The sequence below is a fragment of the Rhinopithecus roxellana genome, chromosome 13, assembly GCF_007565055.1.
Source record: "Rhinopithecus roxellana isolate Shanxi Qingling chromosome 13, ASM756505v1, whole genome shotgun sequence".
Lineage (NCBI taxonomy): Eukaryota > Metazoa > Chordata > Mammalia > Primates > Cercopithecidae > Rhinopithecus > Rhinopithecus roxellana.
The window spans coordinates 9,251,750-9,277,985 of NC_044561.1; the positions used below are offsets into that span (position 1 = coordinate 9,251,750).

Sequence of the window (26,236 nt, forward strand, 5' to 3'; positions counted from 1 at the left end):
CAGATATTAGAGGAAACTAGAAGAATTCAGGATCCAATCCAGTTTGTAGGTAAAGATCAAAACCTCAAAAACAATGAACAGGGCTAGAATCTAATAATGGGTGCACTGTAATTGTCTTCTGAAACTAATTTTTCTCTATATAGTCACCCCATTTCTATCAAAGATGTTGAAGTAAGACTAATTTGTAGCATAAGTTTAGGTTGATTAAACTTGGCCTAATTACTTACTTAAGTGCCACAACAATAGTGATTGAACACATAGGCTTTCTTTAAGTTTGCTTTGCTAGGACTTTTAATGGGCATCTCAGATTGGGCTTTTAAAAGCCTTGCCAGGCTAGGAAGCCAAGCCAAAGCCTCACGATCATACTTCATTTGCAATTGTTATAGGTTTGGGTGAATTCCTCTCTTTTTGAGGTCTGCCAAAATATCCTGACATTCTTGGCCCTGTCAGGAAGTGACTTTCCTTACTCACCTACAAGGCAACCATGTGACCCATGTATTCAAGGTATCAAACCCATTTTTCCCCAAGGGCTTTATTGGTTCCATAAAGTCATCCTTAGTTACTTAAAGTTGTCTGGCCATATCTGAAAATATGGCATTCCAGTCAAAGCCTTGGTAATATAAACAGCATTTCCAATTGTGTCCTGTTACAAAGAGAACAGGTTCTTACTGAACTTATGTAAATAAACATATTGTCATGAAAATAAAAATACTCATGAATAGTTTCTGAATTATGGAAGGATAAGGTAGAGAGAAAAAGTAATTGTTTCACTTTTGTTTACAAAGGCATACTTTACCAAACTGCTGTAAGCTATGGATAGCTTAAAAGAGAGGAGAAAAAAAAAGCTTCCTTAAATCTGGAAAACAAAACATTAACGAACCAGCAATGTGTCAAACAAAACATACAAAAATTATCCTGGCTGGGTGCAGTGGCTCACACCTGTAACACTTAGGGAGGCTGAGATGGGAGGTTCACTTGAGGCAAAGAGTTTGAAACCAGCCTGGTTAACATAGTGAGACCCTATCTCTACAATAAAATTAAATAAACAAATAAATGTCATTGGTTTATTCATCGCCATGTAATTTATTCTTGTTCTGTTTGATCTCGGTCAGCAGTTTCATGAACCCATCAGTGTCGTCATTCGAGTTCTGAAAATTCTGGCCAGGCGTGGTGGCTCACGCCTGTAATCCCAGCACTTTGGGGGCCAAGGCAGGCAGATCAATTGAGGCCAGGAATTTGAGACCAGCCTGGCTAATATGGTGAAACCCTGTCTCTACTAAAAATATAAAAATTAGTCGGGCGTGGTGGTGGGCGCCTGTAATCCCAGTTACTCAGGTTGCAGTGAGCCGAGATTGCGCCACTGCACGCCGGCCTAGATGACAGAGTAAGACTCTGTCTCAAAAAAAAAAAAAAAAAAAGTTCTGGAAATTTTTTTCCAGAGTTCTTGAAATTTTATTCAAGCAATTCTCCTGCCTCAGTCTCCTGAGTAGCTGGGACTAAAGGCACGCACCAGCATGCCCAGCTAATTTTTGTATTTGTAGTAGAGACAGGGTTTCACCATGTTGGCCAGGATAGTCTGCATCTCTTGACCGTGTGATCTGCTTGCCTTGGCCTCCCAAAGTGCTGGGATTACAGGTGTGAGCCACAGTGCCTGGTTCCAGCCACATTTTTTAAGTAATCAAAAATCTAATAAAAAACAACATGAAGAATAAGGAACTATCTTGATATAACACAAAAATCTTTGTTTCCAAGGTCAATTATTTAAAAGGTAAACAGAAATCTTCACAATCTCAAATACTCTAAGAAAACTTTGTCATTTTAACAAAGAAGACCAAATTAAAAGTTCTGCATCATCGTACTACTAATAAAGCTAATTTTAACGAAACCTTATAAATGAATCCATCTAATCTCACACAAGATAACATTTATTTTCCAAGATTTCTTTTCTATAGATCTTTTACAACTTAAAAAAATATCCGGCCAGGCACGGTGGCTCATGCCTGTAATCCCAGCACTTTGGGAGGCCGAGGCGGGTGGATCATGAGGTCAGGAGATTGAGACCATCCTGGCTAACACGGTGAAACGCTGTCTCTACTAAAAATACAAAAAATTAGCCGGGCATGGTGGCGGGTGCCTTGTAGTTCCAGCTACTCAGGAGGGTAAGGCGGGAGCATGGCGTGAATCTGAGATGTGGAGGTTGCAGTGAGCTGAGATCGTGCCACTGTACTCCAGCCTGGGCAACAGAGTGAGACTCTGTCTCAAAAAAAAAAAAAAAAACTATCAGTACTTTTTTTCCCCTACATTTTCTTTCTCATTCTGAAACAACCAGTTACTATATATATTAGCACAGCGTCAGTTATTTCTTTAAGGGGTTTTATAAATTAATTTGGTGCTACTATCTGGAGGTAGAAAAATATCATGTATACATAACATACAAACATACATATGTAGTTGCTCTGCAACTATAGTTGGCAGAGGCCAGACGCGGTGGCTCATGCCTGTAATCCCAGCACTTTGGGAGGCCAAGGCAGGCAGATCACTTGAGGCCAGGAGTTTGAGACCAGTCTTGCCAACATGGTGAAACCCGGTTTCTACAAAAATACAAAAAAACTAGCTGGGCGTGGTAGTGTGTGCTTATAGTCCCAGCTACCTGGGAGGCTGAGGCAGAATAGCTTGAACCCAGGAGGTGGAGGCTGCAGTGAGCTGAGATTGCGCCACTGTACTCCAGCCTGGGTGACCCAGTGAGTCTCTGTCTCAAATTAATAAATAAATAAATTTGACAGAGTATACAGTCTGGAGGGGTTTGAGGAGAGGGGATTCAGGTGACTGAGAAGTTCTGATGGGAGAAGTAGGATCCAATAGAGAGAACAGAGAGGCCTCATAGTGAACTGGGAAGAAGAGACTTCCAGCCTATGAGTCAGGGAGCGAATCCCCATTCAGAACAAGGAGCCAGGAGGAAGACCTTCCAACCCAGGAAGTTTTATACTTTTCAAAAGAAGCCTGGGACCTTAAAAATCAAAATCTGTCTTTACCAGTTAGAATAAAAGTTTGTCTACAGCCATGGCTCAGGAGTTTAACTCACCAATACATCCCCAATCAGCCAGTCAGGAGAGAAGACAAAGGCTGCAAAGTTGCACACTGAGAGTCCTGGGTTAGGCCGGGCACGGTGGCTCATGCCTGTAATCCCAGCACTTTGGGAGGCCGAGGCGGGCGGATCACGAGGTCATGAAATCGAGACCATCCTGGCTAACACAGTGAAACACCCGTCTTTACTAAAAAATACAAAAAATTAGCCGGGCATGGTGGCAGGCGCCTGTAGTCCCAGCTACTCGGGAGGCTGAGGCAGGAGAATGGCGTGAACCCAGGAGGCAGAGCTTGCAGTGAGCTGAGATTGCGCCACTGCACTCCAGCCTAGGCGATAGAGCGAGACTCCGTCTCAAAAAAAAAAAAAAAAAAAGAGTCCTGGGTGAGCGTCCTGTGGCACCACAATCATTAAAGAAAAAAATTATTCAGCCCTTGTCAAAGCATGGTAGGGAAGGCCTTATTCAGGAACACTGCCACCGGCATATGGACCACAGGCAATGGGGTTTTGCTGCAGGGGAGAGATCCAGCTCAACTCTGAATACAGCAGGGACAAGCGTGAACTGGTGGAGGGTGAGTGGATGGAAAATTACTAAGAGGAAACGTGAGTGATAAGGGGGATTCTGGCTAAGCTGACCTAAGAGGATTCTTGCTGAAGACAGGCTGGGGTGATCAGATATCACCTAGAGGATGGTGGAGGGATGAGGAATTTCATCAGTATTGTGGGGAAATGAAAGAGAGATCAGCCTGTTACTGTGTCTACATAGAAAGAAGTAGACAGAACAAGACTCCCATCTTGTTTTGTATTTGAGATGCTGTTAATCTGTGACCCTACCCCCACCTTGTCCTTGCAAGAAACATGTGCTGTGGTGACTCAAGGTTTAAAGGATTTTGGGCTGTGCAGGGTGTGCTTTGTTAAACAAGTGCCTGAAGGCAGCTTGCTGGTTAAAAGTCATCACCATTCTCTTAATCTCAAGTACCCAGGGACACGTATACTGCCAAAGGTCGCAGGGACCTCTGCCTAGGAAAGCTAGGTATTGTCCAAGGTTTCTCCCCATGTGATAGTCTGAAATATGGCCTCGTGGGAAGAGAAAGACCTGATCCTCCCGGAGCCTGACACCCGTGAAGGGTCTGTGCTGAGAAGGCCTCTTGGCAGTTGAGATAGAGAAAAGCATCTGTCTCCTGACCGTCCCTGGGCAATGGAACATCTCGGTGTAAAACCCGATTGTATGTTCTGTTTACTGAGAAAGGAGAAAACCTTAGGGCGAAAGGTGGGACTTGCTAGCTCAATGCTGCTCTTAATGCACTAAAAAGGTTTATGGAGATGTTTACATATGCATATCAAGGCACAGCACTTTTCCTTAAAATTAAGTCACAGAGATCTTTATTCATATGTCTTACTGCTGACCTTCTCCCTACAATGATCCTATTATCCTGTCACTTCCCTTTTTCTAAGATGGTAAAGATAATGATTAATAAATACTGAGGTATAAAAAAAAAGAAAGAATTAAAAAAAAAAAAATACTGAGGGAACTCAGAGACTGGTGCCAGCCCGGGTCCTCTGTATGCTGAGCACCGGTCCCCCGGGACCACTTTTTCTTTCCCTATACTTTGTCTCTGTGTCTCATTTCTTTTCTCAAGTCTCTCGTTCCACCTAATGAGAAACGCCCACAGGTGTGGAGGGGCAGGCCACCCCTTCAAGTATTGAGGGTGATCAGATATCAAAAGCAGGGTGGTTGTTGCTAAACTGGAATTCACGCAGATGGACCTAGGTTTAGGAGCCTGATAAACTTTGGCCAAGCAAATAATCTTTTGTCAATACAACACCACAATACTTTTCACTTTTTTTTTTTTTGAGACAGAGTCTCGCGCTGTCTGCCAGGCTGGAGTGCAGTGGCGCGATCTCGGCTCACTGCAACCTCTGCATCCCAGGTTCAAGCAATTCTTCTTCAGCCTCCTAAGTAGCTGGGACTACAGGTGCGTGACACCACGCCCAGCTAATTTTTTGTATTTGTAGTAGAGACAGGGTTTCACCATGTTGGTCAGGCTGGTCTAGAACTCCTGACCTCAAGTGATCTGCCGCCTCGGCCTCCCAAAGTGCTGGGATTGCAGGCATGAGTCACCATACCCGGCCTTGCCCACTGTTTTTTTTGGAGACAGTCTCCTTCTGTCACCCAGGCTGGAGTGCAATCTCAGCTCATTGCAACCTCCACCTCCCAGGTTCAAGCGATTCTCCTGCCTCAGCCTCCCGAGTAGCTGGGATTACAGGCGCCCCGCCACCACGCCTGGCTACTTTTTGTATTTTTAGTAGAGACAAGGGACAAGGTTTCGCCACGTTGCCCAGGCTAGTGTCGAACTCCTGAGCTCAGGTGATCCGCCTGCCTCGGCCTCTCAAAGTGCTGGGATTACAGGCCTGAGCCACAGGGCCCGGCTCACTATTTTTATCACTCAAGATTTTCGTCTGCAGCAGCTATTATTGGGGTGGCTACCTAATGGGAAATTTTTCTATTTCCACTATTCCTTCCACATTTATTGACAGGAAAGTTAGTCTCAGGAAGAGCTGTACCCTCACTTACTCATATCCTCCTTTTCCTTTTTTTTTTTTGAGACGGAATCTCACTCTGTCACCCAGGCTGGAGTGAAAGTGGTGCTATCTCGGATCACTGCAGCCTGGAACTCCTGGACTCAGGCGATCCTTCCACCTCAGCCTCCCGAGCAGCTCGGATTACGCCTGTAATCCCAGCACTTTTGGAGGCCGAGGCAGGCAGATCAATTGAGCCCAGGAGTTTGATACCAGCCTGGCCAACATGGTGAAACCCTATCTCTACCAAAAACATAAAAATTAGCCGGGCGTGCTGGTGGCGCCTGTAATCCCTGTTACTCGGGTGGGTGAGCCAGGAGAATCGCTTGAACCCGGGAGGCAGAAGTTGCAGTGAGCTGAGATCGCGCCACTGCACCCCAGCCTGGGCGACAAAGCGAGACTCCGTCTCAAAAAAAAAAATGTAGATACTGGGGTCTCACTATGTTGGCCTGGCTGGTCTCGAACTCCTGGGCTCAAGTAATCCTCCTGCCTCGACCTCCCAAAGCTCTGGGATTACAGGCGCAAGCCACCGCGTCTGGCCTAACCCTCCCTGTTTTGGATCTCCTGTTATAGTATTAGCAAATGAAAAAGCTCCAGACAGTTGAGCACACGCGTTCTTTGTAAATGATGACGTCTGATACAGTGATGCTTTTAACCGGGTCCTGTAACGCCTGTGTGTGTACAGTCTCTTCTGCAGTCTCCACTGAAGGTGGCCCGTCTGCGCGTCCGCTCCTGGCTTACCCTGCTCTCCCTGTTCCCTGCATTCCCGGCGCTCCCCGCGCTTCCCGCGCTCCCCCGCTCCCGGCATTCCCGGCATTTCCAGTTCCCGTCGCTCCTCGCGGCCGCCGCCCTCCGTCCGGCTAGCCCCGCCCGGGCAGCGACTGTTAGCGCGACCGCGGCCTGGGGGGTCTGGTCCCGCCCGCGCGGCCACGCTATTGGGCCGCGCGCCGCGGACACGCGCGCTACGCGCCACCGATTGGCGGCCTCCGCAGCCCGCTCCGCAGCTCCCCCAATGCGGGGTGGCCGCTTGCGGGGATTGGCCGCACGCCGCGAAGGTCCGCCCTCCGCTCGCCCGGCGCGGCAGGCGGGTCCCGGCGGCTGGAGGGCCTGGACAGGCTTTCCAGATGGCTGCGGCGGTCGGTCGGTGAGGCTCTCCCGGCTGTGGTCTGGCTGCGGGCGGCTCGGGCAGCCCGCGGGCGCCTCAGGTAGGTGCGGGGCGCGAGGGGCGCCCCGCGGGCGGGCGGGCGGGCGCTGCGGCCTGCGCGAGGGCGCGCCCTTCCCTCCCGCCTCCCTCCGGGACCGAGGCCGCGGGCGGGGCGGGGCCGGGGCGCGGAGCCCGGCCTTTGTGAGGCAACATGGCCGCGGGCGGTGGGGAGCGCGGGGTGGGGACCCCTCCGGGGCTGGGGGGCTGGCCCCGGGCCCAGGCGTTGCCGACTGTAGTGGCTGTCCGCCTGGGTAAAGAGGCTCCTCTCCCCGCGGGCCCGAAGCCTAGCATCGCCTTCAGGCGGGAAAGGTGTGGACAGGGACAGTGCTCGCCTGGGACCCTGCCGGCGTTAACACAGTTTGGGAAATCCAAGAAGTCGCCTAAGTCTTTTTGTCCATCAAATGCTCACGGGTTGAGTGTCACGTAGATAATTGGGATACGGTTTTATTGTAACAATGAGCATGGCGGAAATAAATGGAAGGTGGCAACCTGTTGACAGTGATGTCTGTCTGGTGTTAACCGATGGACTTGGCTTTCTTGTGGCAGGAGTCTGATTTGCCTTTTTGCATGCTTGCATGTACCTTGTTCCTGCACGGCAGTCCCGTCTATGGCTGTCGACTGTTCGAGGCCAACCACCAGGCGAGGATCCACTGTTTCCTGTCCAGACTAGACTCCTGGCTGTGGGAGTGGCCCAAAAAAAGGGAGTTAATTCACAAAAGGGAGTGAATGGCCAGCGCGGGGTACCCAGTGTTGTCTCTAAGTGCGGCATGTGAGGCCTGTTGGAGGATGACAAAAGGAACGGATGAGGTCATACTGCCGCTGGGTTGGGCGGGAGGCTGCAGCGGGAGAGACTTGACCAAAAGGCAGCATCCATGGCGCTGGCACTGGTGCTGGCCCGTCACAGCCAGTGCCTCGATTAGCCAGCACAGCAAGTGGACTAGGAAGAAAGGTGTTGTCCAAGTGTATGGGTTTTCTCCCCGTGCCAGGGGTCCAGGGGAGCTTGCTGTGAGCCCGTTCCTGTCTGATGGTCCTGTTGGCAAGTCAGGGTTTGCATCCGGTGTTTGGTCAGCTGGAGCAGTGGGGAGGCCTATGGGTGGAGAGCTCCCCTTTGAGCCCTTTGCGGCCAGGCACTGTGTGGAGCACTTCCCAGGGGCTGTTTTGTAGTCTCACCATGACCTTGGGGTAGGAAATGTACTTTCTGGCTGGCTTGCCCAGTCTTAGACTCTCTTGTTGTAGCCCCCTCCTTTGTGATGTCATCCAGCCTCCTGGCTTTAATGCCAACTTTCCTTGACGTCTTAACAGCTCCAGCCCTGGCCTCCCTTCTAGGCTCCAGCCTGGTGTTTCTGGCCATCTCTTCTATATCTCCGTGTGTTACTCTCGCGCCAAATAGCCACATCCAAACCAAACTCAAATCTTCACCCATGCCAAAACATTCCTTGGCCTGTCTAAAGTCCCTTTGAGTCCTCTCTTTCTTACACCTTCATGCAGTCCTAAGGAGGCCCTGTCAACCCACCTTCTATTTCTAAGCACAGACCGTTTTCCACCACCTCCAAGTTAACATCCTGGCCCAGCCTACCTGGTGAACCTCTAAGTCTCTTTACTGTCACCTTTGGTCCTCACTCCGTATCCACCACCTATAGTTTTTCTGGACACAGAGTGATTCTTCTTCTTCTTTTTTTTTTTTAAAGACAGAATCTTGCTCTGTCGCCCAGACTGGAGTGCAGTGGTGCGATCTCAGCTCACGCAACTTCTGCCTCCCGGGTTCAAGTGATTCTCCTGCTTCCGCCTTCCAAGTAGTTGGGACTGCAGGCTTCCACAACCACCACGCCTGGCTGATTTTTGTATTTTTAGTAGAGACGGGGTTTCACCATGTTGGCCAGGCTGGTCTCAAACTCCTGACCTCAAATGATCTGCCTGCCTCAGCCTCCCAAAGTGCTGGGATTACAGGCGTGAGCCACTGTGCCTGGACACAGAGTGACCTTTTTTTTTTTTTTTTTTTTTTTTTGAGATGGACTCTCAATTTGTTGCCCAGGCTGGAGTGCAGTGGCGTGATCTCCACTCACTGCAATCTCCGCCTCCTGGGTTCATGCCATTCTCCTGTCTCAGCCTCCTGAGTAGCTGGGACTATAGGCACCCGCCACCATGCCCGGCTAATTTTTCGTTTTTTTAGTAGCGACAGGGTTCAGCATGTTAGCCAGGATGGTCTTGATCTCCTGACCTCGTGATCCGCCCGCCTCGGCCTCCAAAGTGCTGGGATTACAGGCATGAAGCACCGCGCCCGGCCCAGAGTGATTCTTTTAAACCATAAGATGGAATAAAACAGAGGTGATGTAGATGCAAGCCAGCTTGCCTGCTTGTAAAGCAGTTCCATCACTTCTTAGCTGTGCGACCTTGAGCACATGAGTGAACCTTTCTTTCATAGTGCTATGTGAGAACTGGGTGAGTTAAAATGCTTAAAAGTGCTTAGAACAGGGCCTGGCTGAGGGTTGGTTGCCACCACTATCCTGGAATCAGCTGATGCCACTGCTTGGGCCTTCCTATCCGGTGGCCCATCTCTCTCACTAAAAGCCAAAGTCCTGGTAGCAGCCTTGGAGGACCAGCCCTGATCCATCTGCCCTCATGGACCTGGCCCACTGTCACATCCCCTCAGCACACTGCCCCAGCTGGCCACACCACATTCCTGACCCCAGCCCTCTGCGTTTCCTCTTAGTGTCACGTGGAACTTCCCCTCCTCCCAGCCCTATTACCCACCTGGCTTACTCCTCTGCCTTCACGTGGACACAGACCATGAGGCCTTCTTGGATCCCCCTTCCTAAAACTGCCTCCCCTTCTTCAGGCGCTTTCCTTGTTTTGTTTTTGCTTGAATACTTCTTGGCATGTGACAGTGCACATACTCTTCTTAGTTGTTAGCGGTCCATCACCCCTGCTAAAATGTGAGCTCTGTAGAGCAGGGTTTTGTCCACCTTGTGTCTGCAGCATCTAGGATGGTGTGTGTGTGCGATGAATGGAGAAAGCTTGTAGAGGGGAGGAAGGAACTTGACCAGGACTGCCCACCACTGAGCTCTGGGACCGGGCAGGTTTCCTGCTTTCCCAAGGAGCTCACTCATTTGCATGGCGCCAGACTTCCCTGCTGTGCATTTCTTCAGGGCCGCTGCTCAGCCCCTATTAGCACCTTTGCTTGGAATGTCTACTCTGGCTGCTTCTTTTCCTTCTGTGGTAGCAGGCTTCCCCATTCCGCCACACTGTTGGTCTCTAATCCCCTGCTCCTTGTAGCTTCTTCAAGTAGCTTTTGTGTCCCAGAATCACGATTGACTCACCAGGGTCTCTGTGGGACTGCCAGATTCTGAGGTGTCTGGCACTGGTAATCTGTGGCACTGGGCGCATTGACCCCTCGGTCTGTTCTCTGAAATGGTCTTTCTTGGCTGCCAGGAGACTGACCTCACCCCACTTAGTGTTCCTCGTGCCTGCCTGGTTGCCGTCCACAGCCTCCTGAGCGTCTTCGGCACTTTATAGTCAGTTATTAGCTATGTGCTATGTTTCCTGGATCCTTAGCACCTTTGATGGACACATCTTTCGGGACCTACTGTGTGAAATTCCCATTGGATTCAGAAATGTTAGGACATCCTAGAATCCAGGAAATGGGGTGACAGCACAGTGGTCATTGCCCTGCCAGTGTGTCCAGGCCCTGTGACCTTGTCTCCATGTAGTGCGTTCCTTAGAGTAGATTGCAAGTGGATAGTTGTTCAGTGTATTGAGTAAACCTAAACTAGTCTCTGGTTTTCATGTCGTGTCCCCTTCGAAGTACAGCCACCATACCCTATCCCTTGTTAAATGCGTGATGTCTGCATCTCCTGTTCTTTCCGGGAATCTTGGGAGGATGTTATGTCATGCAGTGCGGTTTGCATGTGTGCATCTTTACTGGTGTGCATGCATGTGCATGCACGCGTGTTCCTATGCACGTTCTGGGAGTGTGCATGTGCGTGTGTCTGCATGTGCTCCTCCTGCTCTGATGCAGGATTTTCCGCCTGCCCCCTCAGACCCATCTTCTCTGTTTCATGTTGTCCCTTTCTTCATGCTTCCTCTGTAGTAAAGCTTCCTAGAGTTTCATCCTTAACCCTCATCTCGAGGTGGCCTTCCTGCTGTGGGTTTGGCGACTACCTCCTCAGTGCATCCTGGCCTTCCGTATCTGGGCCAGTCATGGCTCCAGAGTTGTGGCCTTGGCACCTTCAGAGCCTGCCTGGAGGTCCCCTCCGTTCTCCTCGCTAGGCTCCTGCCTGCATGCTGGAATTTGGTTGTCCTTCCTTGTCTTTAGTTCCCTCTTTTCTCTGCTGTCCACTTCCACTGGGTCAACAAGTGCGGTCAGTTCTGTGACACTGTTCTTGGCCCATTGCCTGGGCCTCTTTCACACCTTTGTCCTCTGGCCTGGAGGACTGTCCCCGTGCCTCGGGTGCAGTTGCTTCTGCCTGGCACAGCTGTGGGTCTCCCCTCTCAAGTAGGAGCCTACTTGTGGCATGAGAGTCGCTTCACCTTCAGTGGCTCCTTATTGTCCCCAGGGCGGAACAGGCTGCAGATGGCACCCAGGCCTCTCTGTGCCTCGGCTCCAGCTGTCTCTTGTGGCTCCCCACCCCAAATCCTGGCAGGTCCCTTCCCCACAGCCACCCACCCCTCTCCTCCATCGGGAACAGAACTATGCTGCCACCTCTGGTGACCTCAGCACGCTGCATCACTGTCCCCGTCCACGTGCTACCCTGTGGGCCCAGGAGAGCCCTGGGGTCCCTGAGTAGCAGAGCGCCTGGCCATGCCTCTGAGGCCCCTAGTGCCGCAGAGTTGAGCTGAGGGTCTCGCGCTCGCCCTTTGACTGACCCAGCCCTTGCAGGTGAGTGGATTGCTGTGCTCCAGTGGCCTGAGGGAGGCCACGTGGCTTCTGTGTGTTCCAGAAAGGGTGCCTCCCACCGCATGCTTGCTTATCTGAGTTAGAAGAATGCTGTGGTGGAGTTTAGTGTAAATTTTTAAAATATTTTTTGAGCCTTATGATTATATAGTTTTTGTGTTTCTGAAGTAGGAATTAAAGTGGGCAGTTAACAAAATATTTAACTTTGGATTTGTTATAATTCAGGTTCTGAAGAAAAAAAGTAAGGTTAATTTGTTCTGATGCCTAAAAGGTCCTCTTAGGGAATATTATTTGAAGCCCTTTACTGTGCTGTTAACAGTGCTTGACTTTTAACTTGGTACCAGGGAAGTGGAAGGTTTCTGTCATTTTGTGATGATATTTTTAAATTTCTTTGCAGGTAGAAGAAGAAAGGTGCCACTCCGGCATGAAGACAGACTCGCTTAGTCGCCAGTCACTTAAGCTGAGTGCATTGTGATTTCCAATAATTGAGGCAGTGGTTCTAAAAGCTGTCTACATTAATGAAAAGAGCAATGTGGCCAGCTTGACTAAGCCGCCAGCACACAGCGCGGCAGGACGCGCCTGGGTCTCAGCGGACTTGTGCATGTTAGCTGTGTAGATTTATGTGAGGGCTTGTAAAACTCTGGTCTTGTAAACTAGTCTTAAGCGCTTTTAATATGGAGACAGATGAGAGCCCCTCTCCGCTCCCGTGTGGGCCCGCAGGAGAAGCGGTGATGGAGAGCCGAGCTCGCCCCTTCCAAGCGCTGCCCCGTGAGCAGTCTCCACCACCTCCCCTGCAAACGTCCAGTGGTGCAGAGGTAATGGACGTTGGCTCTGGTGGTGATGGACAGTCCGAACTCCCTGCCGAGGACCCCTTCAACTTCTACGGAGCTTCTCTTCTCTCCAAAGGATCCTTCTCTAAGGGCCGCCTCCTCATAGACCCGAACTGTAGTGGCCACAGCCCGCGCACCGCCCGGCACGCACCTGCGGTCCGGAAGTTCTCCCCTGACCTTAAGTTGCTTAAGGATGTAAAGATTAGCGTGAGCTTTACCGAGAGCTGCAGGAGTAAGGACAGGAAGGTGCTGTACACAGGAGCAGAGCGCGACGTGCGGGCGGAGTGCGGTCTGCTCCTTAGCCCTGTCATTGGGGACGTGCATGCTTGTCCCTTTGGCGGGAGTGTTGGTGATGGGGTAGGCATAGGGGGTGAGAGTGCTGATAAGAAGGATGAGGAGAATGAGCTGGATCAGGAAAAGAGAGTGGAGTATGCAGTGCTCGATGAGTTAGAAGATTTTACTGACAATTTGGAGCTAGATGAAGAAGGAGCAGGCGGGTTCACGGCTAAAGCAATCGTTCAGAGAGACAGAGTGGATGAAGAGGCCTTGAATTTCCCCTACGAGGTATGTTGGCAGCCCCTCCTTTAGAGGGCTCTTAGCAAAACCCAAAGAGAGATTTGGGAATTGCAGCATCTTTTGAAAGCAGGGAAATTAAAAAAGAAACAAAACCAAAATCGTCTCTGAGGTGGAATAACGTTAATGTGGAGAAGAGAAAGATGTAAGGAGTCCACATTTTTAAAGTTTCCTAATGAAAAGTTTGGCCCATGGATAGACCTTGCACCCCTGATCCAGCACCTGAGGCAACAGGTGCTACTGAGACGCTCCTTGGCAGTGTGTGCCCCGGACCAGGCGTGTTGGTGTCAGCTGGTAGCTTCATCCCGTTTGTTTTTCAGATGATCATGCACCCTAAGGGCACATCTAGGCCCCGTGAGAGCACCTTCTTTCTGTGTCTGTTCTCAGGAATGCTGTTGAGCTCTCCTGGTGCAGGAGCATGAGCGCCAGGGGCTCTGGTGTCTGAACAGCGTGTTTTGCAGGATGACTTTGACAACGATGTGGATGCTCTGCTGGAGGAAGGCCTTTGTGCCCCCAAAAAGAGGCGAACAGAGGAAAAATATGGCGGAGACAGCGACCATCCGTCCGATGGAGAGACGAGTGTGCAGCCGATGATGACCAAGATTAAAACAGTGCTCAAAAGTACGTGGGTGGGTCAGAAGTGGTGGGTATTCCAGGGCAGTGGAAGGGTGGTTACTTCCTTAGCAGAAATGCTTTGAGAGAGCTCTGGTACCAGGTAGTGGGCTGGGTGGAGGCATGTTTGAGGACAGGACAGTCATGTCTGAGGAGGGAAACACAGGATGTAAGGTTGCAAGGACGTCCTGGTGCATGACCCAGATTCAGATTCTGGTGTGGGCTATGGAAACCACAGAGCAGCAGGCACTGTGCAGAGGAATGGGAGGGGACTTCTGAGGGGGTCAGGAGGAGATGTTGGTGCATGCCAGGAGCCAGCATGACCATCAGCTGGAGGGTGTGGAGGCCAAGGGCAGAGGTGGGTGCACAGTGAGATGGCAGGTGATAGTATGTGGTCCAGGTTCTGGTTCTGTACCAAGTGTCACAGGAAGCCACCAGAAGCAAGTGGTGTTACCTGATTTTTGTTTAACAACATGGCTTCTGGGCCACACATGGTGCGTTTACTTCAGGTGGGCAGGGTGGAAGTGCCCTGGTAGATGTGGCACTTCCTCAACTTTGAGTTGAGGGCAGTGGGGAGAGCACTTGGGAGGCACCCAGAGTTGCGCTGTGAGGCTCTGTCGTTGATGTAGTGCAGGTGTTGGGGGAGTTGGAGTTGGTGGCTTGGAGGCACCTGCGAGGGTCCTGGTGGAGATGTGGGACTTGGTAGAGGGACTGAAGAGATGCACGGGGACTCGTGCTCACAGGTGAGACCCCAGGCTGAAGACTGAGGTGCAGAAGGTGGCAGGGTGCGACTGGGAGCAAAGCAAGGGGCGGGTGGCACATGGCCATTCTCCTTGGGCCATTGAGGGGACAAGTCAGCCATGCCAGGTGCCACATGTTGCTGCCTATGTCGTGTTGGTAGCAGTTAAGCAGGAGGGCTTTTGGGCTAGAAGGTTGCAGGCAGGGTAAACCTGGGGCTTCAGCTTCTGGGGCTGGGGACAGGAGGCTTGACCTCGGGGCCTCTAGGAGGCTGGTTTGGTGCTGCAGTTTCAGCAGGCTGATTCAGAAGGTAAATCCACGTTCGTCCTGCACAGCTCACAGGTCAGCAGCCATTCTGGCCTGGATGCCTGGATGCTCACAGATGGACAGCTGCATGTGATCCCTCCCTCAGGTGGCTGGGCCAACTTTGTGTCCACTCACAGTCACAGAGGAGCAGCCCCAGCAGACCCGTGGCCTGTCTCTTGCCTGGCTCCTTATTCACTTTGCTTCTTTTCCTGACTTAGCCCAAAGCTGGCAGGAGGCAGCTCCATCTGGACCTGACTCCGTGGGGAGAGCACCCCCGCAGTGTGCGTGCACCCCGACCTTTAACACTCCCTTCCTGGATCATCACCTGATGGTGACCTGGGTGCAGGTGTCAGGTCCAGGGTCAGGGCCACTTGATGGGGACCTGGCCCTGAGAGTCACTGGCCCTTTTTCCCCTTATGTATTTTTTTTTTTTTTTTTTTGAGACGGAGTCTTGCTCTGTCGCCTGGGCTGGAGTGCAGTGGCCGGATCTCAGCTCACTGCAAGCTCTGCCCGCGAGTTTACGCCATTCTCCTGCCTCAGCCTCCGGAGTAGCTGGGACTACAGGCGCCCGCCACCTCGCCCGGCTAGTTTTTTTTTTATTTTTAGTAGAGACGGGGTTTCACCGTGTTAGCCAGGATGGTCTCGATCTCCTGACCTCGTGATCCGCCCGTCTCGGCCTCCCAAAGTGCTGGGATTACAGGCTTGAGCCACCGCGCCCGGCTTTCCCCTTATGTATATTTTTTAAGATTTAATTTGCTTTCTTCTGTTTTCTAATTTTTTTGTTTGAGGTGAGGTTTTGCTGTTACCCAGGTTGGAGTGCAGTGGCACGATCATAGCTCACTGCAGCCTCAGCCTCCCAGGCTCAAGTGATCCTCCCCCCTCAGCCTCCCAAGTAGCTGGGACTATAGGTGTGTGCGGCCATGTCTGGATAATTTTTTTTTTTCTTTTTGAGACGCTCTGTCGCCCAGGCTGGAGTACAGTGACGCGATCTCGGCTCACTGCAAGCTCCGCTCCCGGGTTTACGCCATTCTTCTGCCTCAGCCTCCTGAGTAACTGGGACTACAGGCGCCCGCCACATCGCCTGGCTAGTTTTTTTGTATTTTTTTTAGTAGAGACGGGGTTTCACCGTGTTAGCCAGGATGGTCTCGATCTCCTGACCTCGTGATCCGCCCATCTCGGCCTCCCAAAGTGCTGGGATTACAGGCTTGAGCCACCGTGCCTGGCCATGTCTGGATAATTTTTAAAAGGTTTTTGTAGAGTCGGAGTCTTGCTGTGTTGCCTAGGCTGGTCTTTCTAAGTTTTTAATTTGTTCCCAATACCTGTGAGAAAGTTAAGTTTTAGTTACATCTTTGCTTTATGCTCTTCTCAGCAGTCAGGCCTGGTGGCAGGTGGCAGGTTGATAAATCGTGAACCTCTTCCTCACAACTGCCTATAAAGCAAAGAAGGGGTTGGGAGTAGTGCATTAAACTGACTTAGAAACGGAATCATTTGAAGCAGTGTTTTGTATGCTGCTGAGAGTGCAGCTCAGTTACAATGAAGACTTGTCACCTGGTCCCTGGGAGCAGTGGCTGACAGCCATGCAGTTTATTAGCAAAGCTCACCCAGCCCCAAGGCGCCTCTGGCCACAGCCAGGCAGGCAGGAGAGGAGTCCAGTGTCTACAGTGCTTACCAGATGTGGAGGCAGGAGCTGAGGCTGGGACTTGTATCTTGCACGGACCTGTTCTGTGCTCCTTCATGTGCTGGTTTGACACGTGTAAATTCCCACCTCAGGCCACATGCTATCTGTCCTAGGCCTAGAAGCATAGCAGTGAGCAAGGAGAGAGGAACTTCGAATCTTTGTGAAGACCCAGATAAACACATGCATAGTACCCAAGAATTTCTTGTGTGGGAGGTGCTGTGACAACAATTCCAAATGTTTTTACAGTGATTATAGGATGTTCTTGTCTTCCTGTGCAGGTCGTGGCCGCCCACCTACAGAACCGCTGCCTGACGGGTGGATCATGACATTCCATAACTCTGGAGTCCCAGTGTACCTACACAGAGAGTCTCGGGTGGTCACCTGGTCCAGGCCATACTTCTTGGGAACGGGAAGCATACGGGTAGGGGAGGCATCAGTCGTGACTTTAGGCTTGTAAGTTCTCAGACCAAAACGTGCACATCCCCACACACGGCACCGCAGCCAAGCAGAGGCCGGTGAAAGGCATCAGAGTTTCAAACTCTCGGGTTGTCCTTGTAATCCATATTGCAATTTCACTATCCACAGAAACACGACCCTCCTCTGAGTAGCATCCCTTGTCTGCATTATAAGAAAATGAAGGACAACGAGGAACGGGAGCAAAGCAGTGACCTCACCCCTAGTGGGGATGTGTCCCCTGTCAAGCCTCTGAGCCGATCTGCAGAGCTGGAGTTTCCCCTGGATGAGCCTGACTCTATGGGTGCTGACCCGGGGCCCCCAGATGAGAAAGACCCACTAGGGGCTGAGGCAGCCCCTGGGGCCCTGGGGCAGGTGAAGGCCAAAGTCGAGGTGTGCAAAGACGAATCTGTTGGTGAGTTTTTGAAGGACTCTTCCCTTCTTGCCTCCTGGGACCCATGAGCTTTGTTTTTCTAATGAAGGCCATCATTGTTCCTAGTTGTACTTGTCAGCAAGGGGCTGCGCACCTCCACTGTTGATGTGGCTGAAAGGCTTGTCTTTCTGTCCTTGCAAGAAGCTGCCTGGGTGCAGCACCCTAGGCTCCTGTCCCTGGGCTCTGCAGGGCCTGCATGCTGGGGAGATGGCTGCTGGCACTGGCAGTGGGCCCTTTTCTCTCTGGTTGTATGATCTTTCCCTAAGTCTTGCTTTTTCAGTAGGATGTGCTCATGTGGCATTGTTTTGATTTATCTTGATGAGCTCAGTCAGCCTCTTTAATCCATGACTCAGTGTTGGGAAACTGTCACCATTTTGTGGACAGTTCCCTCTTCAATCCTGCAATTGCTTGATGGATGTGTACTGGTGTTTCCCATTCTCTCTTCCGTGTCTTTTAGCCTAGTCCCACCATTTAAGTCTTAGTTCTCTCTTCAGGTGCGGCAGGTCTCTGTGAACCCACCTGCTGGATTACTTTGAAAGAGCACTTTCCATTTTCTAGGTTTCTGTTTGTCTGTACATCACTACCCAGCCTGTCTCATAACTCCGTGGAGTGTGGGGTGCCCTAGAGGAGCCTGTGATGGGGGCTCTTGCTGAGGATGGGGAAGTGGCCCGGGAGGAAATGTGACAAATGCAAGACCCTGTGCAGGGAGCTGCCTGGGTGTGTTGCTGACTACAGAGGTGGCCAGGATGGCCAGAAGGAAAAGAGGTGGTCAGAGGTGGCGGGCGCATGGAGCCCGGGTGCTGTTGGCATTCGGGCACCTGTTTTGATGCAGGGAGGAAGTCCTGAAGGCCATCTGACTTTTTTAAGCTTTCTTTTTTCCTTTTTATTTTTATATTCTTCTTGCCCCAAATGTAGTAAAAGAACGTCTCAGAAATTCATCCAGAAGGGACCTGCCAGAATAATCTGAGCTGCTGTAGGGAGGGCTTCATTCTTTGCTTCCCTCCACTTTGAAAGGGACGGGGAAGAGAAGTAGTGTAACATGACCTGGGCCTGCCCCACGCACTGGGCTGTGAGAACCTGACTCCTATGTTGGAAGTTAAGTAATTTGGTTCTCTGGTAAATCTGGGACAGATCTCGAGGAATTTCGAAGCTACCTGGAGAAGCGTTTTGATTTTGAGCAAGTTACTGTGAAGAAATTCAGAACTTGGGCTGAGCGGCGGCAATTCAATCGGGAAATGAAGCGGAAGCAGGCGGAGTCCGAGAGGCCCATTTTGCCAGCCAATCAGAAGCTCATTACTTTATCAGTGCAAGATGCACCTACAAAGAAAGGTATAAGCCTCTGCATTTTAACATCAGCAGACTGATTCTGTTTTTATTTCTAATGTGATGTGTTGAGGGCATGTTTTATGAGTTGCATTTCGTTCAAAGCTTATGTTTATCCCATGAATGCAGGGGTCTGCCACATTCATGGTGGCGAGCCCCTAGTTACTGACATGGTAACAGGAAGCTGTGTGCTAGCTTGTGGCACTGCTTCACACTTGCTGAGATGATCCTTTTTGTCACAGAATTTGTCATTAACCCCAACGGGAAATCCGAGGTCTGCATCCTGCATGAGTATATGCAGCGTGTCCTCAAGGTCCGCCCTGTCTATAATTTCTTTGAATGTGGTAAGTCTAACCTTCCCCATGTCAGTCCTAAAGAATCACAAGGTGTCACTTCAGTCAGGCCTGGGGAAGCAGGTGCTGACCACTAGCCCTCCTCTACTGGGATGGGAGGGAAGGGAAGGTAGAGAGCAACGTGCTGCAGATGGGTGGCTGGTTTCCTGGAGCCACGCCCCGTCCGAGTGGGTGGCTCTGCTTTCCCCCGTCCGAGTGGGTGGCTCTGCTTTCGCCTTCCAGTCTGTCCCCTCTCCCCACCTTCCTTTTGTCCTGCCCCATCTGCTTTGCTGGTTTCTGATCCTGTGTTGTCATAGACAGCCTTATTGCAAGCAAGTCCTCCCCACTGTGCACTGGGTCCTTTCCCTGGTCTCCTGGTGCCCCTGGGTGTCTGAAGGGTCCTTGGGCATGCATTTCCCACCAGCTCTGTTTTCCTTGGGCGCCCTCATCACACACCTTTGTGAAGACCAGTCTGTCTTCCCCTTGGAAGCCGGAGCCTGGGGGTCACTCATCCTTTGGGGTGGTGTTTCTTTGGCAAGCCACATCTTGTGCTTTCCCATTCCAACAGTCCTGTGTCCGTCTTTCATAGACCTCAGTCCCTGTCATAGGAGGCTCTGCCCCTCAGCCTTCTGCCACCCCTCTGGCTCACCATCTCCCACGTGCCCCATTTCCCTCCACTTTCCCAGCTGTGCCCTTTGCTGCTGCCTGTCCGCTGCCCATCTCCAGTCCTAGGGAGCCCCAGGTCTCTGCAGTTAAACACAGGCTGACTCTGTTCAGGGACAGCCCCTGACTGCGCCTTGTCTGTCGCTGTGGGCAGACTGTCTACACGCTTTTAATGTCTTGACTAGTATGTTTTAAAACAAGTAATTTTAATTTTAAGAGAACCCAAGTGAGCCTTTTGGTGCCTCGGTGACCATTGATGGTGTGACTTACGGATCTGGAACTGCAAGCAGCAAAAAACTTGCGAAGAATAAAGCTGGTAATGTGCTTGCTTGGGTGTCAAAGATACGTGCTGCCTGCCGTGTCTGCCTTGCTGCTTGGTTAGGGAGGGGCTGAGCAGTGGTGACAAGTGGGGGGTATGGGTGGGGCATGTTTATTTTATTTATGTAATCATCTACTTTGATTTTTAAAATTGCATGCTCATTAGAAAAGACTCAAATAGAGTAAAATGTGAGATTTAAAAGTAGAAGGCCTCAGCCGGATGCGGTGGCTCACACCTGTAATCCCGGCACTTTGGGAGGCTGAGGCGGGCGGATCACGAGGTCAGGAGATCGAGACCATCCTGGCTAACATGGTGAAACCCTGTCTCTACTAAAAATACAAAAAATACAAAAAATTAGCCGAGCGTGGTAGTGGGCACCTGTAGCTACTCGGGAAGCTGAGGCAGAAGCATGGCATGAACCAGCGAGGCAGAGCTTGTGGTGAGCCAAGAGTGCACCACTGCACTCCAGCCTAGGCGACAGTGCGAGACTCTGTCTTAAAAAAAAAAAAAAAAAAAAAAGAGGCCGGGCGCGGTGGCTCAAGCCTGTAATCCCAGCGCTTTGGGAGGCCGAGATGGGTGGATCACGAGGTCAGGAGATCGAGACCATCCTGGCTAACATGGTGAAACCCTGTCGCTACTAAAAAAAATACAAAAAACTAGCCGGGCAAGGTGGGCGCTTGTAGTCCCAGCTACTCGGGAGGCTGAGGCAGGAGAATGGCGTGAACCCGGGAGGCGGGGCTTACAGTGAGCCAAGATCGTGCCACTGCACTCCAGCCTGGGCGACAGAGCGAGACTCCGTCTCAAAAAAAAAAAAAAAAAAAAAAGAAAAAAGTAGAAGGTGTCTTTACTGAGTGACAGCTGGGCCAGTATGTCCCTCCCTAGTCCTGGCCCTGCACATATTCAGGGGTGTGCCTAGAGCCAACTGGGCTGTGCTGGGCACATGCTGTAGTGCTTGTTTGTTTTTAAACTGAGCAGCATGTGGGTATGCCAGGAGGGAGGAGAAGTGGGCCAGCGTGCTGTCGGCATCCTCCCCCAGTGGTGCTGGCTCTTAACAGCACTATTTCCTGAGTCCTCCCACTCCATGTTTGTGCCTAGCCACACAGAAGACCTGGCACAGCACAGCTCTGGGAAGGCCGTGTGTCCTGGTGAAGACCCACTGCCCTTTTGTACCATGCCCTTGCCATTTGCATTCATGCCCTGCATTCGTGGTAGTTGACATTCTTTCACGAAAAGCCATTTGCCTCAGCGTCAGGGTTAGTTGGCCTCTTGTAGGGTGGTGTTGGGTGTACAGCAGGCCCTGGCACCCACAGGTCGGTTCTTGAGGTATCTGTCATTGCCATGCGTTTTCCAGAAGACCAGCTGCCCATCTTAGAGAGATTCTGCCTAAGAGACTTTTGCAGCTCAACAAAGTGGGTGTGGTGGAGGTTTTGACAGATAACTTGCAGTAGGGTCTTGTGTGGGGGTGGAGATGCCTTGAGCGTGGCTGTGTGCTCTTCCCTCTGCGGGGTCACCCACTTTCCTCCCCATGTGCTGGAACCCACTTCCCCTGCCCAGACTCTGGCTGCCCTATAGACATCTTGGCTCCATGTCTTGCCAGCACTCATAGCTCTGTGGGGTCTATGGAGCCATCAGCCCTTGGCTATGGCACCTCTGACCCCAGTGGCCATGCCTGTGCTCTGCCCTCCGGCAGCCACCTCTAACGTCTCTCAGACCTGGCTGCATCTCTCCACCCACGCCAGCCACTGCCGTTGCCACCTGGTCTAGGTGCCTGCAGCAGCCTGGTCTCAGGCCTCCCTGTGTGGTCCAAGGCCCACAAAGCTGTTTTCTCGTGTACCACCAAAGTGGTTCCCTAACACACAGCTCTGAGCTCCTCCCTGCCTGCTCCCAGGACCCCAGGGTGAGAGCGCACATACCCAGTATGGCCTGTGAGGCTTTCTGGCAGCCTGCCCCACGTCTCTTTTCCTTAGAACGGGCTTTTCGTCTCTCCTGTCCTGACCCTGTCTCTGAAGTGCTGCCACTCCTCAGGGCCCTCCCTCAGCCCCTGAGCTGTGGGGATGGGAGGCAGCAGTGCACAGTTCACTCTGCAGGATGGTGAGAAGAGGGCAGTGCCCAAGCTTTACCCTCGGGCTCTTTTTTTTCATAGCCCGAGCTACACTGGAAATCCTTATCCCTGACTTTGTTAAACAGACCTCTGAAGAGAAGCCCAAAGACAGTGAAGAACTCGAGGTGAGTGTTGTGGTCCTGCCCTACTGGGAGCTGCGGGTGCAGTGTGGCTACCCTGCCCTATTAGTGTGAGTTGGGGGTGTCCATGGGCTGTGCCCACGCCTTCCATGCCCTGCAGGTTAGTCATCCAGCCTCCAGGTTCTTCTGTTTGTATTTTCATAAAAGAGGAAACTTGTCTGTCTCTGTATAAGCAGAGAAAAAAATGTCCTTTTTCTTAGAGATTTTTGTCCTCTGTTTTGCAGCATTGAGTGTGCACCGTAAATGTTGGGTACATGTAGGTTTGTGATGGGATTGAATCTTTGAGGCAGAGTCTACAAGATTTAGATTTATTTTTTATTTTTTATTTTTTTATTTTTATTTTTATTTATTTATTTATTTATTTTTTGAGACGGAGTCTTGCTCTGCCGCCCAGGCTGGAGTGTAGTGGCCGGCTCTCAGCTCACTGCAAGCTCCGCCTCCCGGGTTCACGCCATTCTCCTGTCTCAGCCTCCCGAGTAGCTGGGACTACAGGCGCCCGCCTCGTCGCCCGGCTAGTTTTTTTGTATTTTTTAGTAGAGACGGGGTTTCACCGTATTAGCCAGGATGGTCTCGATCTCCTGACCTCATGATCCGCCCGTCTCGGCCTCCCAAAGTGCTGGGATTACAGGCTTGAGCCACCGCGCCCGGCCTATTTTTTATTTTTTGAGATGAAGCATTGCTCTGTCACCCAGGCAGTGACAGACTTTGATCCTGACCCCACTGCAACTTTCACCTCCTGGGTTCAAGTGATTCTCCTATCTCAGCTTCCTGAGTAGCTGGGATTACAGGTGTGTGCCACCATTTCTGGCTAATTTTTGTATTTTTAGTAGAGATGGGGTTTCACCATGTTGGCCTGGCTGGTCTCGAACTCCTGACCTCTGGTGATTCACTCACTTCAGCCTCCCAAAGTGCTGGGATTACAGGCATGAGCCACTGTGCCCGGCCCTAGATTGTTCTTTATACACTTGACCCTTGAGCAATGTGGAGGTTAGGGGCACCAGCCTCTCATGAGGTTGAAAATTCACGCATCGCTTTCAGTCCTCCCAAACCTTAACTACTGGTAACCTACTCTTGACCAGAAGCCATACCAATAACATAAATAATTGGTTAACACATATTTTGTTATGTACATATTACTACAGCGGTCCCCAACCTTTCTGGCACCAGGGATCAGTTTCAGGGAAGACAATTTTTCTACAGACTGTGTTGTGGGGCGGGTATGGTTTCAGGATGACTCAAGCACGTCACATTTATTGTGCACTCTTAATTTTTATTGCTACATTATAATATGTATTGAAATAACTATACAACTCACCATAATGTAGAACCAGTGGGAGCCCTGAGCTTGTTTTCTTGCAACTAGATGGTTCCCTCTGATGATGATGGGAGACAGTGACAGATGATCAGGCATTAGATTTGCATAAGGAGCGCACAACCTAGATCCCTTGAATGCACCGATCACAATAGGGTTCATACTCCTGTGAGAATCTAATGCTACTGCTGATCTGACAGGAGACAGAGCTCAGGCATAAAATGAGTGATGGGGAGCAGCTGTAAATACAGATGAAGCTTCACTTGCTCATTCACTCCGCACCCCCGCCCCCTTCACTCGTGTCCTGCTGTGCAGCCCGGTTCCTAACAGGCCATGGATTGGTACCCGTCCATGGCCTGGGGGTTGGGGACCCCTGGTATATACTGTATTCTTACATTAAAGTAAGTTACAGAAAAGAATGTTATTAAGAAAATCATGGGCCGGGCGCGGTGGCTCAAGCCTGTAATCCCAGCACTTTGGGAGGCCGAGACGGGCGGATCACGAGGTCAGGAGTTCAAGACCATCCTGGCTAACACGGTGAAACCCCGTCTCTACTAAAAATACAAAAACTAGCCGGGCGAGGTGGCGGGCGCCTGTAGTCCCAGCTACTCGGGAGGCTGAGGCAGGAGAATGGCGTAAACCCGGGAGGCGGAGCTTGCAGTGAGCTGAGATCCGGCCACTGCACTCCAGTCCGGGCGACAGAGCGAGACTCCGCCTCAAAAAAAAAAAAAAAAAAAAAAAAAAAAGAAAATCATGAGAGAAAATTTATTTACTATTCTTGAAATGGAAACATCATAAAGGTCTTCATCCTCCACGTCTTCATGTTGAATAGCTGAGGAGGAGCAGGAAGAGGAGGAGTTGACCTTGGTGTCTCAGGGATGGCAAAGGCAGAAGAAAATTTTTGTATAAGTGGACCCATGCAGTTCAAATCCATGTTGTTCAAGGGTCAGCCGTATGAAGAACCATTTAAAACTAGCTGTAAACCGTTTTGGGTAAATGGTTATTTGTAGCAAGGGCTTCTGAAATTTTGAAGGCTACATTCTTATTTATATAATAGCTTTATTGAGATAGTTTACGTACCATAAATTTGACCTTTTAAATTATATAACTAAGTGGATTTTTGTATATTCAGAGTTGTATAACCATCGTAACTACCTAATTTTAGAATATCTCATCACCCCCAAAAGAAACTCCATACCCATTAGCATTCACTCTTAGTTCTCTCCAACCACCAAAAGCCACTAATCTGTCTTCTGTCTCTATATTAATCTGCCAACTCTGGACATTTCATATCAGTGGAATCATACGATATGTGGTCTTTTGTGACTGGCTTCCTTCACTTAGTGTGCTATGTCAGCTGTAGGTTTTTATCAGAATAAGGAAATTTCCTTTTCTTCCTGGTTTGCTGAGAGTTTTTGTAGGGATGTTAGATTTTGTCAGTGTTTTTTTGCTTCTATTCAGATGATCATGTATTTTTTTTTTTTTTGTCTTTTATTTTAGTAATATAGTGTATTGGTTTTTGAATGGTGAGCCAACCTTGCATTCCTGGGATATATTCCACTTGGTCATGACATATAATGAATTTTTTAATATGTTGCATTCATTTTGCTGGTATTTTGTTAAGGATTTTTGCATTTGTAGTTATAAGCAATACTGATCTGTAGTTTTCTTGTGATATCTTTGTCCAGTGTAACAACAGGTGCAGGTATCAGGATAATACTGGCCTCATAAAAATGTTTGGAACATGTTCCTTTTTCTTCTGTTGTGTGGAATAGTTTGTGAAGGATTGGTGTTCATTTTTTAAATGTTTGATAGACTCTGCTCAGTGAAACCTTCTGGGCCCAGGCTTTTCTTTGTCCAGAGCTACTTAATTGCTAATTCAATCTTACTTGTTATAGGTCTATTGTGATTATCTATTTCTTCTTGAGCCAGTGTTGATAGTTTGTGTCTTTTTTGGAATTTTTTTCCCATTTGATATAGATTATCTAATTGATTAGCATATATTTGTTCCTAGTATCCCCATATGACCCTTTTTTATTTCTATGTGGTTGTGATGGTCCCTTGCTATCATTCCTGATTTCAGTAATTTGAGGCTTTCTTCCTTTTCTTGGTTAGTAAATTGTTACACTTGATGATACCTCACAGGTCTCTGAGGCTCTGTTGTTTCTTCTCTGTTCTTTTTTCTTTCTGTCCCTCAGAGTGGATTATTTCAGTTGCCCTGTCTTCAAGTTTGCTCCTCTGTCTTCTGTCAGCTCAGGTTCTGCTGGTGAACCCCTCTAGTGACTGTTTCATGATTTCTATCCTTTTTTTTGAAATTCTCTATTGGGTAATGTATTGTTTCTATACTTTAATTCTTTTTTAAAAAAGTTACATATATAGGGTCGGGCGTGGTGGCTCACGTCTGTAATCCCAGCACTTTGGGAGGCTGAGGCTGAGGTCAGGAGATCGAGACCATCCTGGACAACGTGGTGAAACCCCATCTCTACTAAAAATACAAAAATTAGCTGGGGCGTGGTGGCAGGTGCCTGTAATCCCAGCTACCCGGGAGGCTGAGGCAGAAGAATCACTTGAACCCAGGAAGTGGAGGTTGCAGTGAGCTGAGACTGCGCCACTGCACTCCAGCCTGGTGACAGAGTGAGACCTCTATCTCAAAAAAAAAAAAAAAA

General features: G+C 50.1%; 1 protein-coding gene across 2 annotated transcripts in view; it reads left to right on the forward strand.

The window, feature by feature from the left end:
• Window positions 1-6,714: 6,714 nt before the first annotated feature.
• Window positions 6,715-26,236, forward strand: part of DGCR8 (DGCR8 microprocessor complex subunit) — a 33,139-nt gene continuing 13,617 nt past the window's right edge. Inside the window, exons 1-9 of one of the 2 annotated variants that reach the window (XM_030914106.1) lie at window positions 6,715-6,867; window positions 12,155-13,151; window positions 13,622-13,781; window positions 16,773-16,915; window positions 17,080-17,362; window positions 18,512-18,709; window positions 18,946-19,047; window positions 19,916-20,014; window positions 22,161-22,243. In XM_030914106.1, coding sequence (XP_030769966.1) covers window positions 12,432-13,151; window positions 13,622-13,781; window positions 16,773-16,915; window positions 17,080-17,362; window positions 18,512-18,709; window positions 18,946-19,047; window positions 19,916-20,014; window positions 22,161-22,243 — 1,788 coding nt within the window. In that variant the 5' untranslated portion in view covers window positions 6,715-6,867; window positions 12,155-12,431. Of the gene's footprint in view, window positions 6,868-12,154; window positions 13,152-13,621; window positions 13,782-14,036; window positions 14,131-16,772; window positions 16,916-17,079; window positions 17,363-18,511; window positions 18,710-18,945; window positions 19,048-19,915; window positions 20,015-22,160; window positions 22,244-26,236 lie in introns of those variants that run through there. The other variant, XM_030914107.1, reaches the window with a different exon arrangement.